The sequence below is a fragment of the Bos grunniens genome, chromosome 15 (assembly GCF_055505025.1).
Source record: "Bos grunniens cultivar Pamir isolate PY7600 chromosome 15, Bosgru_T2T1.0, whole genome shotgun sequence".
NCBI lineage: Eukaryota > Metazoa > Chordata > Mammalia > Artiodactyla > Bovidae > Bos > Bos grunniens.
Window position 1 is genome coordinate 67,550,965 of NC_141179.1, and position 15,486 is coordinate 67,566,450.

Consider the following 15,486-nt stretch of genomic DNA (forward strand, 5'->3'; position numbering starts at 1 on the left):
CAAAGACCCTGGTACCCTCCCTATTCCTGCAGCCCCAATCCATCTCCCAGGAAATTATATCCAGCAAGTAATAAGTTGACTGTGGGCATAGCAGGGGGCCTTAAGGGCTGTTCCAGTGCTGCCATCTTTGATTGACTTTTAAAAAATTCTACTATCTTTATTCTGTACTATTTTCCCCCACCTTTATTGAGGTATTATTGACACATAAAATTGTCTATATTTAAAGTGATGATTTGATATAAATGTTCATTGTAAAATATTTACCACAATCAAGTTAATTAGCTCACCCAGTGCCTCACATACTTACCTTTTGTATATGTGTAGTTCAGTTCAGTCACTCAGTTGTGTCCTACTCTTTCCCACCCCAAGGACTGCAGCACACCAGGCCTCCCTGTCCATCACCAGCTCCTAGAGTTTACTCAAACCCATATCCATTGAGTCGGTGATGCCATCCAACCATCTCATCCTCTGTTGTCCCCGTCTCCTCCCGCCTTCAATCCTTCCCAACATCAGGGTCTTTTCCAATGAGTCAGTTCATCGCATCAGGTGGCCAAAGTATTGGAGTTTCAGTTTCAGTATCAGTCCTTTCAATGAATATTCAGGACTGATTTCCCTTAAGATGGACTGGTTGGATCTCCTTGCTGTCCAAGGGATTCTCAAGAGTCTTCTCCAGCATCACAGTTCAAAAACATCATTCTTTGGTACTCAGCTTTCTTTATAGTCCAACTCTCACATCCATACATGACTACTGGAAAAACCATAGCCTTGGCTAGACGGACCTTTGTTAGCAAAGTAATGTCTCTGCTTTTTAGTATGCTTTCTAGGTTGGTTATAACTTTTCTTCTAAGGAGCCTGTGTCTTAATTTCATGGCTGAAGTCACCATCTGCAGTGATTTTGGAGCCCCCTAAAATAAAGTCTCTCACTGTTTCCCCATCTATTTGTCATGAAATGATGGGACCAGATGCCATGATCTTAGTTTTCTGAATGTTGAATTTTAAGCTAACTTTTTCACTCTCCTCTTCCACTTTCATCAAGGGGCTCTTTAGTTCTTCACTTTCTGCCATAAGCATGGTGTCATCTGCATATCTGAAGTTATTAATGTTTCTCCTGGCAATCTTGATTCCAGCTTGTGCTTCATCCAGTCCAGCATTTCTGATGATGTACTCGGCATATAAGCTAGAACACTTAAGACTGAGTCTTTTAACAATTTTCAAGTGTATGAGACAGTACCGTGTCAGTCATATAGTCACTCAGCTGTACAAGAGATCCTCACAACCTACTCATCTTACAACTGAAAGTTGATACCCTTTGACCAAGGGTATTTGATATTACCCCTGCATGTGAAAATGAAGCAGCTTCTTATCCTTTAAGGCTTAGCTAAATTCTAGATATTTCTTGATATGCTTTGTAACTATTTCAGCCTATTTTAAAAGCTATTTATAGGATAACTTTTAGGAGCAGGCAATGTATACTTGGCACTGGAGACAGAGGGGTGAATTCAGACAGTTTCTGCTCACAAAGAACTGGTTAGAGGTAGACACTGAACCAATAGTAATTATATTAAACGCATAATTCCACAGTCTAGTGGGTGTTATGAACGAGAAGTACTAGGTGCAATTCAAGTACAGTAAGACAAGGGGATTTAAATTCGGGAATCACTGAAACATCTAGGAAGAAGGAAACTTTAAGAGGAGCCTGGTAGGATGAGTGGGGTGAGGGCAGGTAAGGAATGATAGGCCAGGCCCAACATAACCTGTGGGAAGACCGGTGGGAGACCTGCCCACTTTTTAACCTTTAATGATTGGCCTCAGAACAGTCATGTATGGATGTGAGAGTTGGACTGTGAAGAAGGCTGAGGGCCGAAGAATTGATGCTTTAGAACTGTGGTGTTGGAGAAGACTCTTGAGAGTCCCTTGGACTGCAAGGAGATCCAACCAGTCCATTCTGAAGGAGATCAGCCCTGGGATTTCTCTGGAAGGAATGATGCTAAAGCTGAAACTCCAGTACTTTGGCCTCCTCATGCAAAGAGTTGACTCATTGGAAAAGACTCTGATGCTGGGAGGGATTGGGGGCAGGAGGAGAAGGGGATGACAGAGGATGAGATGGCTGGATGGCATCACTGACTCGATGGACATGAGTCTGGGTGAACTCCGGGAGTTGGTGATGGACAGGGAGGCCTGGCGTGTTGCGATTCATGGGGTTGCAAAGAGTCGGACACGACTGAGCAGCTGAACTGAACTGAACTGAACGGTCATGGCACTTGTGGGTGTGTCATTTAGCTTGGTAGTGTATTACAGTGAGTGTATAACGAGGATCAAGGTCTACTGGAAGTGGAGTCTTCTGCCATCTTGGAGCTGGTTGGTTCTAAACAGTTTTTGTCATGTCCCATGACCATGCCATTCTTTTTAAAGGTTGTTCCCTGACCCCTTCCCTTTTGCTTCAACTGAAGATGTTTCAGAACTGAAGGAAGGTCTGTGTAGCAGAAGTCGACTGAGGGAGGGGCTGCTGAGTCCAGAGAATCAGGCAGAGGCCTCATCATGCAGGACCCTGTGGTTGGGTAAAGACTTTGGATCCCACCCCAAATGCAAATGGAAACCACTGAAGCATTTGAGGCATGCAACCCATGCAAGCCAGGGGAGGGATAAGAGTGAAATGCTTTTGGAAGGTGTTAAATGTGAAGTGATTTGTCTAAGACTGAGAAGGGCTATGTACATAATTTTAAATGTTGCAGTAGCCACTTCAAACGTCTTAGTGACACACTGCCTGTTAATTCTTTTGTCTTATTCCCTCAAGTGACTGTGGCTCTGTTTCTGGTTTAACAGAACTATGTTAGTGCCCTTCATTATTACTTCAAGGTACTCGGGACTATTTAATCTGCATGTTTAAATATATACTATGGCAGATATTCCAGATGTTCAAGCTGGTTTTAGAAAAGGCAGAGGAACCAGAGATCAAATTGCCAAGATTCGTTGGATCATAGAGAAAGCAGGAGAGTTCCAGAAAAGCATCTATTTCTGCTTTATTGACTATGCCAAAGCTTTTGACTGTGCGGATCACAATAAACTGTGGAAAATTCTGAAATAGATGGGAATACCGGACCACCTGACCTGCCTCTTGAGAAACCTGTATGCAGGTCAGGAAGCAATAGTTAGAACTGGACATGGAACAACAGACTGGTTCCAAATAGGAAAAGGAGAATGTCAAGGCTATATATTGTCACCCTGCTTATTTAACTTATATGCAGAGCACATCATGAGAAATGCTGGGCTGGAAGAAGCACAAGCTGGAATCAAGATTTCCGGGAGAAATATCAATAACCTCAGCTATCCAGATAACACCACCCTTATGGCAGAAAGTGAAGAAGAACTAAAGAGTCTTTTGATGAAAGTGAAAGAGGAGAGTGAAAAAGTTGGCTTAAAGCTCAACATTCAGAAAACGAAGATCATGGCATCTGGTCCCATCACTTCATGGGAAATAGATGGGGAAACAGTGGAAACAGTGGCAGATTTTATTTTTCTGGGCTCCAAAATCACTGCAGATGGTGACTGCAGCCATGAAATTAAAAAACGCTTACTCCTTGGAAGCAAAGTTATGACCAACCTAGACAGCATATTAAAAGCAGAGACATTACTTTGTCAACAAAGGTCCATCTAGCCAAGGCTATGGTTTTTCCAGTAGTCACATATGGATGTGAGAGTTGGGCTATAAAGAAAGCTAAGTGCAGAAGAATTGATGCTTTTGAACTGTGGTGTTGGAGAAGACTCTTGAGAGTCCCTTGGACTGCAAGGAGATCCAACCAGTCCATCCTAAAGGAGCTCAGTCCTGGGTGTTCACTTGTAGGACTGATGTTGAAGCTGAAACTCCAATACTTTGGCCAACTGATGCGAAGAGCTGACTCATTTGAAAAGACCCTGATGCTGGGAAAGATTGAGGGTAGGAGGAGAAGGGGACAACAGAGGATTAGATGGTTGGATGGCATCACCGACTCAATGGACATGGGTTTGGGTGGAGGGAGGGAGGGAGGGAGGCCTGGCAGGGAGGATAGGGAGGTCTGGCATGCTGGGGTTCATGGAGTAACAAAGAGTCGGACATGACTGAGCGACTGAACTGAACTGAGCTGATGGCAGATATTGGGCTTCCCAGGTGGCTCAGTGGGTAAAGAATCCACGTGCAATGAGGGAGATGCAGGAGACTTGGGTTCAGTTCCTGGGTTGGGAAGATCCCCTGAAGGAGGGCATGGCAACCCACTTCAGTATCCTTGCCTGGAGAATCCCATGGACAGAGGGGCCTGGGGGTTTGCAGTCCATAGGGTTGCAAAGACTGAAGGAACTGAGCATGCATGGAAGATACTGGTTTCATGCTGACCACATCCATTTCCCTTTTCTGGGCACACAGTTAAACTATATTTCCCAGCCCCTTTGCATGTAGGTGAGGCTGTACTACTTGAGCTTTTTTTTTTTTTTAACAGTGGAATGTTGGAGGAAATGCTGTATCACTTGCAGGCTGAAACGTTTACAGGAGAGTATGCCTTCTCAGTGTTCTTTCTTTTCCTTGTATCTGAAGTCTTAAAGATAAGATAAAGATGGCAGAGTTGCAAAATTGAAACAGCCTGATTCTTTGAGACCCATCTTGGAGGAAACCTACTCTGGTGAATAGCTTAATAAGGGAAACCTGCATTGAACTCTTCTTGAGTGGGAGAGAGACTTTGTGACAATTTACTGGTGTTTTGGAGTTTTTGTTACCACAGCCAGTGTCACTTATCCTAACACCCATTTTCTTCTCATCTATGTAAGCATTCATGGGTCTGTTGGTTCCATTTATTCTTATATCTCTTGCGTATTCAGTTAGTGTAATGGATTCTATTTTACTTTCAATATTTATATCAGTATTAAGCTAGACAATGAGTAAGTCATTTTGGCTGCCCATAGTGGAATGCAGAGGCAACTCACTGAAGAATTTAATTCAATTCATTTCAATGAAAATTTAAGTGCCTACAGTATGCAAGGCATTATGCTAATTACTAGATATATAGAGATGACAAAGTCTCCTGTATCTTGGGTTGAACTGTGGACTTGGGAGAACAATACAAACTCCAGATAAGCTTGGGGAAGTCAAAAACAGAGAGAAGAAGCAACTCACTTTCCTGATAGAACCCGAAGTGAATGTCTTCCTGGGGTGGTTTAGCCTGAGACAGCTGGGGAGAGGTTCTGTGACCCAGTAAAGGTGCGGGATCAGGAAGAGGTGCCCAGGAGTGGTACAGAGCATAGAGAAATCCTAGATGGTCTCGCTAAGAGAACTGTCGCCATGCTGGGAAGGGAAGGGACAGAAAAGATAAAGATCCCCTCTTTATCATTTGAGCCCAGATGGACCTGAAAATAGCAGAGACAGAGAGAGAGAGAAAGAGAAACTGTAGATGTCCTAATGCTTGTGGTTAAAGCTAAGGTGCCACCCACAAGTCAGGTGGGAATGTGAATGTTGTAGAAGCAGCTGGTGAGGAGGAATGATGACCCTAAATACCAAATGTTTCACCCTCCCTCGCTCCCACTCCTGACACCTCAGCATTATATTTCTTCCTAGAAATTGGAGAAAAAGCTGGGTGAAGACAGAGAACTCTAAATTTATTAAACTAAATTTCCAATGCACTGTGAAAGGGATACATAGTATAATGTGAATTCATTTACAGAAAAATACAGTTTTATTTCTTGTATTTTTGAGTCTGTAAGCAGAGATTTGGGGTGATGGGGTCCAGAGGAGTTTTCCGGGAGGAGGAGCAGATATCTGAACTGGGATGTAAAGAGTGGAGAGGAATGAGCCAGATGGATTCGGGTATTGGCAGGAGTTATCAAGTGCAAGAGGGAAAGCATACCCTGCGGAAGGAATGGGTTCCGCCAAAGCCCTGAGTACCTGTGAAGTAACAAGGGGGACTCAACACAAATGTTATCAGTTCAGCATTTGAGGAGATTGTGCATAAAGTGTGAAAGCATAAGCTCATTAGGTGAGATGTCCCCACACAGAGAATAGTAACACAGAGGTAAGCAGGAAGGAACAGCTCACATGATATGAATGAAGTTCTATGTGATTTTCTTGTACTGATGAAAAACTGGGGGTCCCTGCCCTGGCCACCTCTCCATGCGCATGCCATTCCACGATCCTCTTGTTTACTGTGTTCACCAGACTGATGCTGTTTCAGTTCCATAAACATGACAAGCTTCTTGCCCTTTAGACTTACTACTCCTTTTCCACTATGCTTTCCACTTTCTTGATACATTGAACTTGTTTGTGTATTTTGCTCTTGTTTATATATATACATATATGTGTGCCTATTTATATAGATATATAGATCCATGTGTAGATATCTGCGTGGGGGTCTTAGTTGCAGCACGGGGATCTTTGTTGAGTCATGCAAGATCTTTCTAGTGGTGCTTGGGCTCCAAGGGCTTAGTTGCCCCACGGCATGTGGGATCTTAGTTCCTTGACCAGGGAATTGAATCCACATTCCCTGCATTCCAAGGTGAGTTCTTATGCAATGGACCATCTTTGTGCTTGGAGAGGAGTAGAGTCCCTCAAAATAGTCACCCTGGAAAGCTATGTACTTATTTATTGACATTATTCTGTGTAAACCGTTTGGGACTTACCCTTAAAATCTATTTGTGAGGCATATCAGAAAACCCACTTTGTTAGCTCAGACTTCACTTTTGGCCTAAAGTGACAATAATGCTGAAAATGACACCTTACTTGGCTTTGGATAACATTTGTCTGTTTCCAAAAACCAAATTCATCTCTGACTGTTGAGTATCTTCTAAAGAATGAAACATAGACTCTGAAAGTGATTGAAAAGTGAGTCTTAGAACTGTGTTAGGCAAAAGCATTATATCCTTGGGATAAGTGAGTACTCTTCTAATGTGGTTCATTTGAAAGTTTGCATATGCTTAGTAGAAAAGAAACTTTATTGTCTTCAAATCACACGTGGTAGACTCATTAGTGCTGCTGCTGCTGCTGCTAAGTCGCTTCAGTCGTGTCCGACTCTGTGCGACCCCATAGACAGCAGCCCACCAGGCTTCCCCGTCCCTGGGATTCTCCAGCCAAGAACACTGGAGTGGGTTGCCATTTCCTAGTGAGATGACTTAAAAAGACCTATTTTTACTCAAACTTACGGTAAGTAAAACCAAAGTACTTGCCCTCGACTTACACACACACACACACACACACACACACACACAAAAGCAGCTTTAATTGAATCTCTCAGATTCTAATTGAATCTCTCAGATTATCGTACGTAATCTGCTTTCACTATGAAACAAATACGTGTAATTACTTTTTAGCCACTTGGTCATTGTAGACAAATAAAGATAAGAGAAGACTGTGGGAATAACTACAACGTGAGGGAAAAACATTTTGAATACCGTGGAGGCTATTTCAGCTCCCACTCATGTCACTTTCTACTGACAGATAAAAAAGAAATAAAAGTAGAGTGATCTTGAAAAAATTAAACAGTATAATTTTGCCGATAACTGGGTAACTACAAATGTTAATAATAGGAATAAATCAATGTAAACAAAAGACATTTTCATATTTTATCAGCTTTATTAGGTAATAGAAACAACAGAAAATCAAAACAATGGTACAGCAAATTATGCAAAAAGAATATTCATCAAGCAACATTACTGAAACAAAGTGAACATGCTTTAATTTTTTCAGATTTATTTCAGTATCTGAGGCATGAACTGTTAGCAGAACTTTTCAGCACAATTTCATCTCCTGTATGGTTCATACTCCCCTAAATTTGACAATAATACCTTACACATTGTGGACTCAGTGGAAACAAATGAATGAGAGGCTGTGGTCTAAGCTCTTGGGCTAAAATGAAATACATCTCCAGAAAAATACTCCGGGGGGGAGGACATTTGTATCTAAGGTCATCTAGTTATCAATTTATGTGAAGCCTCGAAATTAACAGTTCTTTTAATTTCAGTTCTAGCAAGTATCTAATTGAACCTGAGCAAGCTCACTGATTCTACAACTTTCACTGGCAGCAAACGCCATATACCAACTAGACTCATAGACACACATACATTTCTTTTTCCCTTTTAAAAATTATCTACGTGTTAACTTTGTCAATCTCTAAACTTTTATTATTTGGGTAAGTAATCAATATTACTTGTGGAAATAATCTCTCATGAGATCTATTTAGAGATTCTTATTGTACTCTGACTCTTCTCCCTGTTTCAGAGAGCTAAGTATCAGTGGACTGAATTTTCATTAAATCTCTCAAAGAACTATTTCAACCCACTAGCTTACTTCATCATCTGTTAACCATATGACTGGGCAGGAGGGGAGGGGTGGGGTAGGGGGGTGGCGGGTAGGGGAGGAGGGGAGGGGCGGTGGGTGGGGGTGGGGGAGGAGTCTATGAAGAGAGTGCATGTGGATAGCTTGATAAAATGTAACAAACGATGTAGATTCATTTTGTCTTTCTTTATGTCAATGGAGATTATCTTTTTTTTTTTTCCATCTAGCTTCCCTGGTGGCTCAGACAGTAAAGAACCTGCCTGCAACACAGGAGACCTGAGTTCAATTCCTGGGTTGAGAAGATCCCCTGGAGGAGGGCATGGCAACCCACTGCAGTATTCTTGCCTGGAGAATTCCCATGGACAGATGAGTCTGGTGGGTTACAGTCCATGGGGTCCAAAGATTTGGGCACAACTGAGTGACTAAACACAACAACAGTCTACCTATCTATCTACCTACCTACCTATCTCCTTATAGTTTTTTCTGTATATGGGCATAGTCAAGTGGCCATCTTTGAGGTGTATAAAGAACATTCATGTGGGATACAGGTGATTCCAGTTTTAATTTCTGGTCAATCACCAAATTGTTACAGTCCAGAAAATAATTCATTTAACTCCTTTGGGTGTTAGCTTCTTTACTGGTTAAATTTGTATTAACTCCTTGGTGGATTATTTGTTACCAAAAGTCCTATAAAGGATATAAGCATACCTTGATTATTATTACTACTTCTGTGTTTAAGATTCCTTGAATAAAAATTCAGATCATAAATTCCATTGAATATAACTTTCAGTAAAATATTTTCAGAATACAGGTTATAGGTCCTTCATAGGTCTAAACACAATGACTGTATTCAGTATGGCATTATAAGCACTTTCCCCTAGTACTTTACTCATATAACTAAATGAAAACATTAAATATCTTCAATAAACAAAAATACAAAGATAAATTTTATCATTGTTACAATTCTTTAAAATAAGTTTAAAATTTTGATGCCCTTGAATCTGAAAGGCTTTCATGGAACTAATCAAACAACCTTCTAAGAAAGGATTTCTTGGCAGGAGTAATTATTTTCCCAGAACCCTTTTTATGGAGGGATCTCAGTGGAGGCTTTTTTAATGATTGAACTCTTTTGGGAGTTTGCAGTGCTCTTGCTATCTCCACATGCTCGTTACAGTAATATTTATTGCTTCCTTCTGATAGATGGATGAGTGTGCGTTCTGCCAGATCCATACACTGGGCATGGACCCAATGTCCATCTCCATGAGAGCAATAGATCATGGCAGGCTTGTTGAGCTCAGTTGAATAAAATGGTACCCACGTATTGATATCCACATCACAAGTAGGGCAGCATGTAATCCAATAGCCTGTCTCAGACTCATCTTCCTCATCATCTTCATTGTAGGTGTCAAATTCATCATCACCATCGAAACTGTTTGCTTCTGCACTAAAGCAAAATTCTTCTGAGTCTTCAAAGGGAGTGGAGTCCCCTGGGTCTTCTGTTGATGTCTGACTACTTGTCAAAGTTATCTGATCTTCATTCACATCGTCTTCAGCACATTTCAATGTATAGAAGTAAAATGCTTCTGAAACAGCCTGTTTATTGTCTCCTGGTATGCCGAGGAAAACAGTTCCATTTCCCATGTTGCTTCCAAACCATATCTTGCTGTGCTTAATATCTGGGGTCCAATCTGGGGTTTCCATCTCAAGAATGTCTATCTTGTTATCCTTGAAAGAGATGATGTTACAGACCATTCTTTTTTGATTTTCAAGCTGATAGCCACCAACAATAACAAATTCATCATTGCTTATTTGAGTCAGGATTGCACTGGAGACAGAGATTCCTCCTGGCAAGACTGTGCACTCCACAGCTGGGCTACCCAGGGGGAGATCAACCCTTATTCTGTACAGATTGGCAGGGCGGATGTTATTGGCAAGTGAATGGCCTCCTAAAATATAAACGGTATCATTTCTGGCAATGGAGACATGAAAAGATAGTCCATCTTGAAGTTCTGGAAGAATGTATGACGTAGAGCACCCAAATTCAAAATCCACCAAGAAGACATGGGGCAGGCAGTCAGCTACACTGTTCCATTTCTCTGTGGTTCTTTGGGCAGAAGGTATGTATGACCGTCCTCCAAAGAGAACACCCATACTTTTCCCCCGACTATACACCACATCAATGGAATGACCATATCTGCCTTCAGGAATGTCTCCTACCAAGTCCTTCTCTGTGCAGCGAAAGGTAACTTTTTTGTTGTTCTTGGAAACAACAGACATCACATAAATCTTATCTGAAAGCTCATTGTTTGGTGTTTTTCCTCCATGGATGATGTACTGATGCTTTTCAGACTCCAAGTTGCCGCTGAATGTGCAAGTGGCCGGGTATCGAAGAGGAGGAAGGTAGCAGGAATCCTTAGAGAAAACTGCAGGCTTCAGTTTGAGATGATTATGCTTTACCTCAAAATGGAAAACTCCAGTGGGGCAAGACCTCTTGGGCCAGCCTTTTTGGCCAAAGAAGAAAACTTGCCCATCAAAATTCATTAACGAGAAACCTGGTTGAATTAAGGCTATGCTATTTCCGACTGTTACCATCTGTAGTGACATATTCTCTGACGGTGGATAGATATTTTATCTGAAAGAATTAAAAAAAAAAAAAAAAACTTTCTTTACTTACTACATCTCTTCATATAAAATCACTATGTGTAGATTCCCTCACATGCAAAAAGCATGTTAAAAATAAAGAGTTGTCCCATAAGTTTGCAGTGGAATACCAAAAACTCAGGCGGCTAGACAAGCAAAGAGACACAGAACCTTTTTGCTTAAAACAATCGTAGCAGCTGGGAGCTGTTTTAGACATGGACTACCGTCCCTTAGATTTCTGGGAATTGTAGTCATTTTCCCTTAAAAATTCACCACTTGTCAGCAGAAAGAACTACATTTCCCAAGAATCCCTTCTCTGTGGGACGTGTGGCTCCAATAGTTGCTTCTCCAGGAGACAAGTCTCGCTGAGTAAAGACTCCCAAAATGCGAAGTGACTAGCTGGCAGCCAAGACAGAAAACTAGGGAATGGGAGGTGAGAATGGCTGATGCACACCTAACATCCGGGTTATGGGAAAGTTGCGTACCAGGAGGGGCGTCAGGCTTCCCCCCTCGGGTGTTGTTGGAGCCTCTCCCGGGGACTCATTAACAGATGACCGGGTAGGAAGCACAGCTGCTTCTGGCCAGAGTGGGGTTGCCTGGAAACCGCCGCTTGAAGAGATTCCTGGCCGAGGTGTCCTCACGGACTCCTGCCGGGACGGTTTGGAGCTTGGACTCAAAATTGCACACTTGGGCATCTTTAGGTTGCTGGGGCGGGAGTTTGAAGGGGGCACCAAGAGTACAAAGCTGTGACTGTTTTGCAGAACCAAAAGATTAATCTCTGAATACTCAGCGTGCTGGGGAGAATTTACCTGATAGTGATTTTTACCATTCCTGTATATAGTCATGGAAATATGGTAATTAGACTTTACCGAATACCTCTCCAAAGGCTGTTTGTTTTCTCAGCTGCTCTGGCTTCGGTTTTAGAGTTCTTTTAGGGAAGCAGAGAAGTTTTCCAACACCTCTTCTCTCCCCTGTCTCTTCCTATCCCTCCCGTCCTCCCTCTTTGGATAAGAAAATGAGAGTTAGTGGCCATTATTTCAGATCCCTTTCCTGTTCCAGAACCATGAAGTAATTCTTTAGTAATTCTGTTGTAAGCAAGCGTTAAGAAAAGAGGTACCAGAATTATACAGAAGGTAATATTTGCATGATTTTTAAAAAGAGATGTTTATCAGATGAAGTAAGCTTGATTAATTAAAAAAAATTATTACCTACCTTGAAGAAATATCAGGAGCCTTTATGTGAAATACACTCCCTGTTTGCAAACTAAATTCCTAAATTAAAGGAAACAAAAAAAGCACAGATTCCTTGACTTCTAAGAATAAACTGTTAATGTTTCAAAAACAGTGGCTAAGAGGATGGACTCTGAAAGTTGACTCCCTGGATTCAAATCCTGGCTCTGTCACTTCCTATGTTACCTTGGGCAAGTACTTCAACCTGTGTCTAGTTTCCTCATCTGTAAAATGATAATTTTACCTACCTCACTGGTTGATGTAAGTTGTGACTAGTAAGTTAATACATGCAAAGCACTTAGAACAGGGCTTTGTACACTCTAAGTCCTAGTTGTGATGATTATATTTGAACTTATAAAAAGTAAGGTTGTTAATGCACAGTTAGCTGATTAGAAGGGTTTTAAGGTCTGGGAATCTGGTTAGTGGGTGTAGATTGATAATTTTTTAGACTGGTGAGAATTGAATAAACATATGCAACAGTCAGTCCTAAAGAAAATCAGTCCTGAGTATTCATTGGAAGGAATGATGCTGAAGCTGAAGCTCCAGTACTTTGGGCACCTGATGCGAAGAACTGACTCATTGAAAAAGACCCTGATACAGAGAAAGATTGAAGGCAGGAGGAGAAGGGGACAACAGAGGATGAGATGGCTGGATGGCATCACCAACTCAATGGACATGAGTTTGAGAAAGCTCCAGGAGTTGGTGATGGACAGGGAGGCCTGGTGTGCTACAGTCCTTGGGGTCACAAAGAGTCGCACATGACTGAATGACTGAACTGAACTGATGCAACAGAAGGGGCTTCCCAGGTGGCTCAGTGGTAAAGAATCTGCCTGGAATTCAGGAGACATGGGTTTGATCCCTGGATTGAGAGGATCATCTGGAGGAGGAAATGGCAACCCACTCCATTATTCTTGCTTGGAGAATCCCGTAGAGGATCCTGGTGGGCCTGTAGTCCACAGGGACACAAAGAGTTGGACACAACAGTGCATGCATAGGACAGAGGTATTGGTGATGAGCTCAATTTAAGTAACAGGGAATATTTCCTTCTTCTTTTTACCCTTCCACTAACTCCTGATTAAATATGCAGACTCTAAAGTTAGATTGTCTGAGTCCAAATTTGGGCTGAAACACATATTTGCTATTTAACTCTCTTGGCCAAGTTTATTTCCTCTCTTTTCTTATCTGTGAAGTAGGGATAGTATTAGTATCTATTCATTGAGTTATTTTTGAGAGTAAGTGGGATGACACACATAAATCACATAGGACATATGTGATTATATATGCTGGTACATAATAAGTATTGAATAAACATTAGCCTGCCAATGCAGGAGATGCAGGTTTGATCCCTGGGTCAGGAAGATCCCCTGGAGAAGGAAATGACAACCCACTCTGGCATTCTTGCCTAGAAAATTCCATGTACTGGTCCAGGAGCCTGGAGGGGCTGCAGTCTGCTGCTGCTGCTGCTGGTAAGTCGCGTCAGTCATGTCCGACTCTGTGCGACCCCATAGACGGCAGCCCACCAGGCTCCCCCATCCCTGGGATTCTCCAGGCAAGAACACTGGAGTGCATTGCCATTTCCTTCTCCAGTGCATGAAAGTGAAAAGTGAAAGTGAAGTCGCTCAGTCGTGTCCGACTCTTTGTGACCCCCATGGACTGCAGCGCCCCAGGCTCCTCCGTCCATGGGATTTCCCAGGCAAGCGTACTGGAGTGGGGTGCCATTGCCTTCTCTGGGGCTATAGTCTATGGGGTTGCAAAGAGTTGGACAGGACTTAGTGACTGAGCGTAGCACACCACACAGCAAACATTATTTGATGCTATAATTTATTTTATTCCGCCTGCAAAGTTTCCTTGGGCCATTTGGAATCTGTGGTCAGTCTAATGCAGTTTTGGTGGGGCCTTGAAGATCAGATCTAATTAATTGCTAATTATTCTCTTCTAGTTATTTTTAGCTTGGGAGATTCAAAGTGTGATATTTTAATAATCATCTTGTGGGTTATTAAAGCAAATAAGGAACTTGAATGAGAAGGATTATGCCTAAGGTTATGAAGCAAGCCTCTTTCTTCCTCAGACATGGTGGTTTGTAGGTCCAGCAACTTGCCTTGCTTATGAAATAACCTGGGCAAGTGTTTTATTTACTTGTGGCCTATCCAGGTATATGTGAGAGAAGGCATCTGTGCAACTAAGAAAGTGCTCTCCATCGGAACTAAAGGGAAATATTGTTGGCACTCAGTTTAGTAAAGGAAAACCAGCAGTGATTACACTCAGCATGATGTGCGCATGATTTTCAGAGTTGCGCACTCTGGGGTTGAGGGAGCACCTGCACCAGCGCCTGCTTATTGTAAACACCAGGGAAGATTGGCCTTCACCCAGTAATGACTGGGCTGGAAAGCTCGCTGTGCAGAGGTAATGGATCCCAGATCCCAAGGGGTGACCATACACCGAGAGTGCTTGCTTTTACACAGAAAGTTTCACTGTAGCCTATTGGCTTCATTTTAAAGTTCATGGGGATTTTGAATTTTAAATTAATTTTTATTGGACTATAATTCCTTTTCAACGTTGTATTAGTTTCTACTGTACAACAAAATGAATCAGCCACACATATACACATATCCCCTCCCTTTTGGACTTCCTTCTTGTTCAGGTCACCACAGTGCCTTAAGTAGAGTTCTCTGTGCTGTACAATGTTTTCTCATTAAAAAAAACATTACTAACAAAAAATTGATTACAAATAAAGTTCATAGGGATTTTGACTTCTCATAAAGGAAAACGTGGTTATTGTAGATCAAACAAACATTTTCTTAGACAAGACATGACGAATACTATCTCTTTGTGTAGCCTTTTTGGGTCTGCAAAGATTCCTGACCTCGTTTCCCTTTGATGTCCTGCTCTTGGCTCACCCCATAATTACAGGGGCCTAAAAATAGTCGTAAAATAGATTACTGTTAAGATGAATTACCTCTTCGTGTAACACAAAGTATTTGTGTTTTTAATTTTTAGGTTACACATTTTAAACCATGGCCGGATGACTTATGTATTTAAAGAATGAACATTAACATTGAAAGTGTTTTCACTTTATTTTGCCATGTAGTTTAGATTTTGTAATTTTGCTTTACTAACTTAAATATGTCTTCACAGGAGTAGACTATGGTATATTTTCCAGTTTCAATGTGACTCTATTTGTCCCATCTCGGTTTTTAAATGAGTTTTTAAAAGGTGATACTATAACTAAAATAATCTACTGAAGTGGTTCTCTTTAAATAGGCCAGATAAAAACAGGCAGGGTTTGAAAAAGAAGACACTGTTCTTCGATTGAAGGAACTTTCAAAGTCA

At 41.7% G+C, this 15,486-nt stretch overlaps 2 protein-coding genes across 18 annotated transcripts in view; one reads left to right on the plus strand and one right to left on the minus strand.

Annotated features, from left to right (window-relative positions):
- Positions 1-9,233: 9,233 nt before the first annotated feature.
- On the minus strand, positions 9,234-11,143 carry RAG2 (recombination activating 2). The gene has a single exon (XM_086341172.1). It carries the CDS (start codon positions 10,889-10,891, stop codon positions 9,308-9,310), a length of 1,584 nt encoding a protein of 527 aa, XP_086197298.1. The 5' UTR covers positions 10,892-11,143; the 3' UTR covers positions 9,234-9,307.
- A 102-nt stretch (positions 11,144-11,245) lies between these two features.
- The window catches only part of IFTAP (intraflagellar transport associated protein), a 65,874-nt gene continuing 61,633 nt past the window's right edge, over positions 11,246-15,486 (plus strand). For 9 of the 17 annotated variants that reach the window (XM_086341175.1, XM_086341187.1, XM_086341181.1 and 6 more), the window contains exon 1: positions 11,246-11,360. The gene's annotated coding sequence lies outside the window, so the exon portion shown is untranslated. Of the gene's footprint in view, positions 11,361-11,469; positions 11,782-13,560; positions 13,623-15,486 lie in introns of those variants that run through there. The other 8 variants (XM_086341176.1, XM_086341183.1, XM_086341189.1 and 5 more) reach the window with 8 other exon arrangements.

Bases quoted from the DNA above. Each gene is read 5' to 3' on its own strand.
- RAG2 (XM_086341172.1), bottom strand. From the start codon at position 10,891: ATGTCACTACAGATGGTAACAGTCGGAAATAGCATAGCCTTAATTCAA.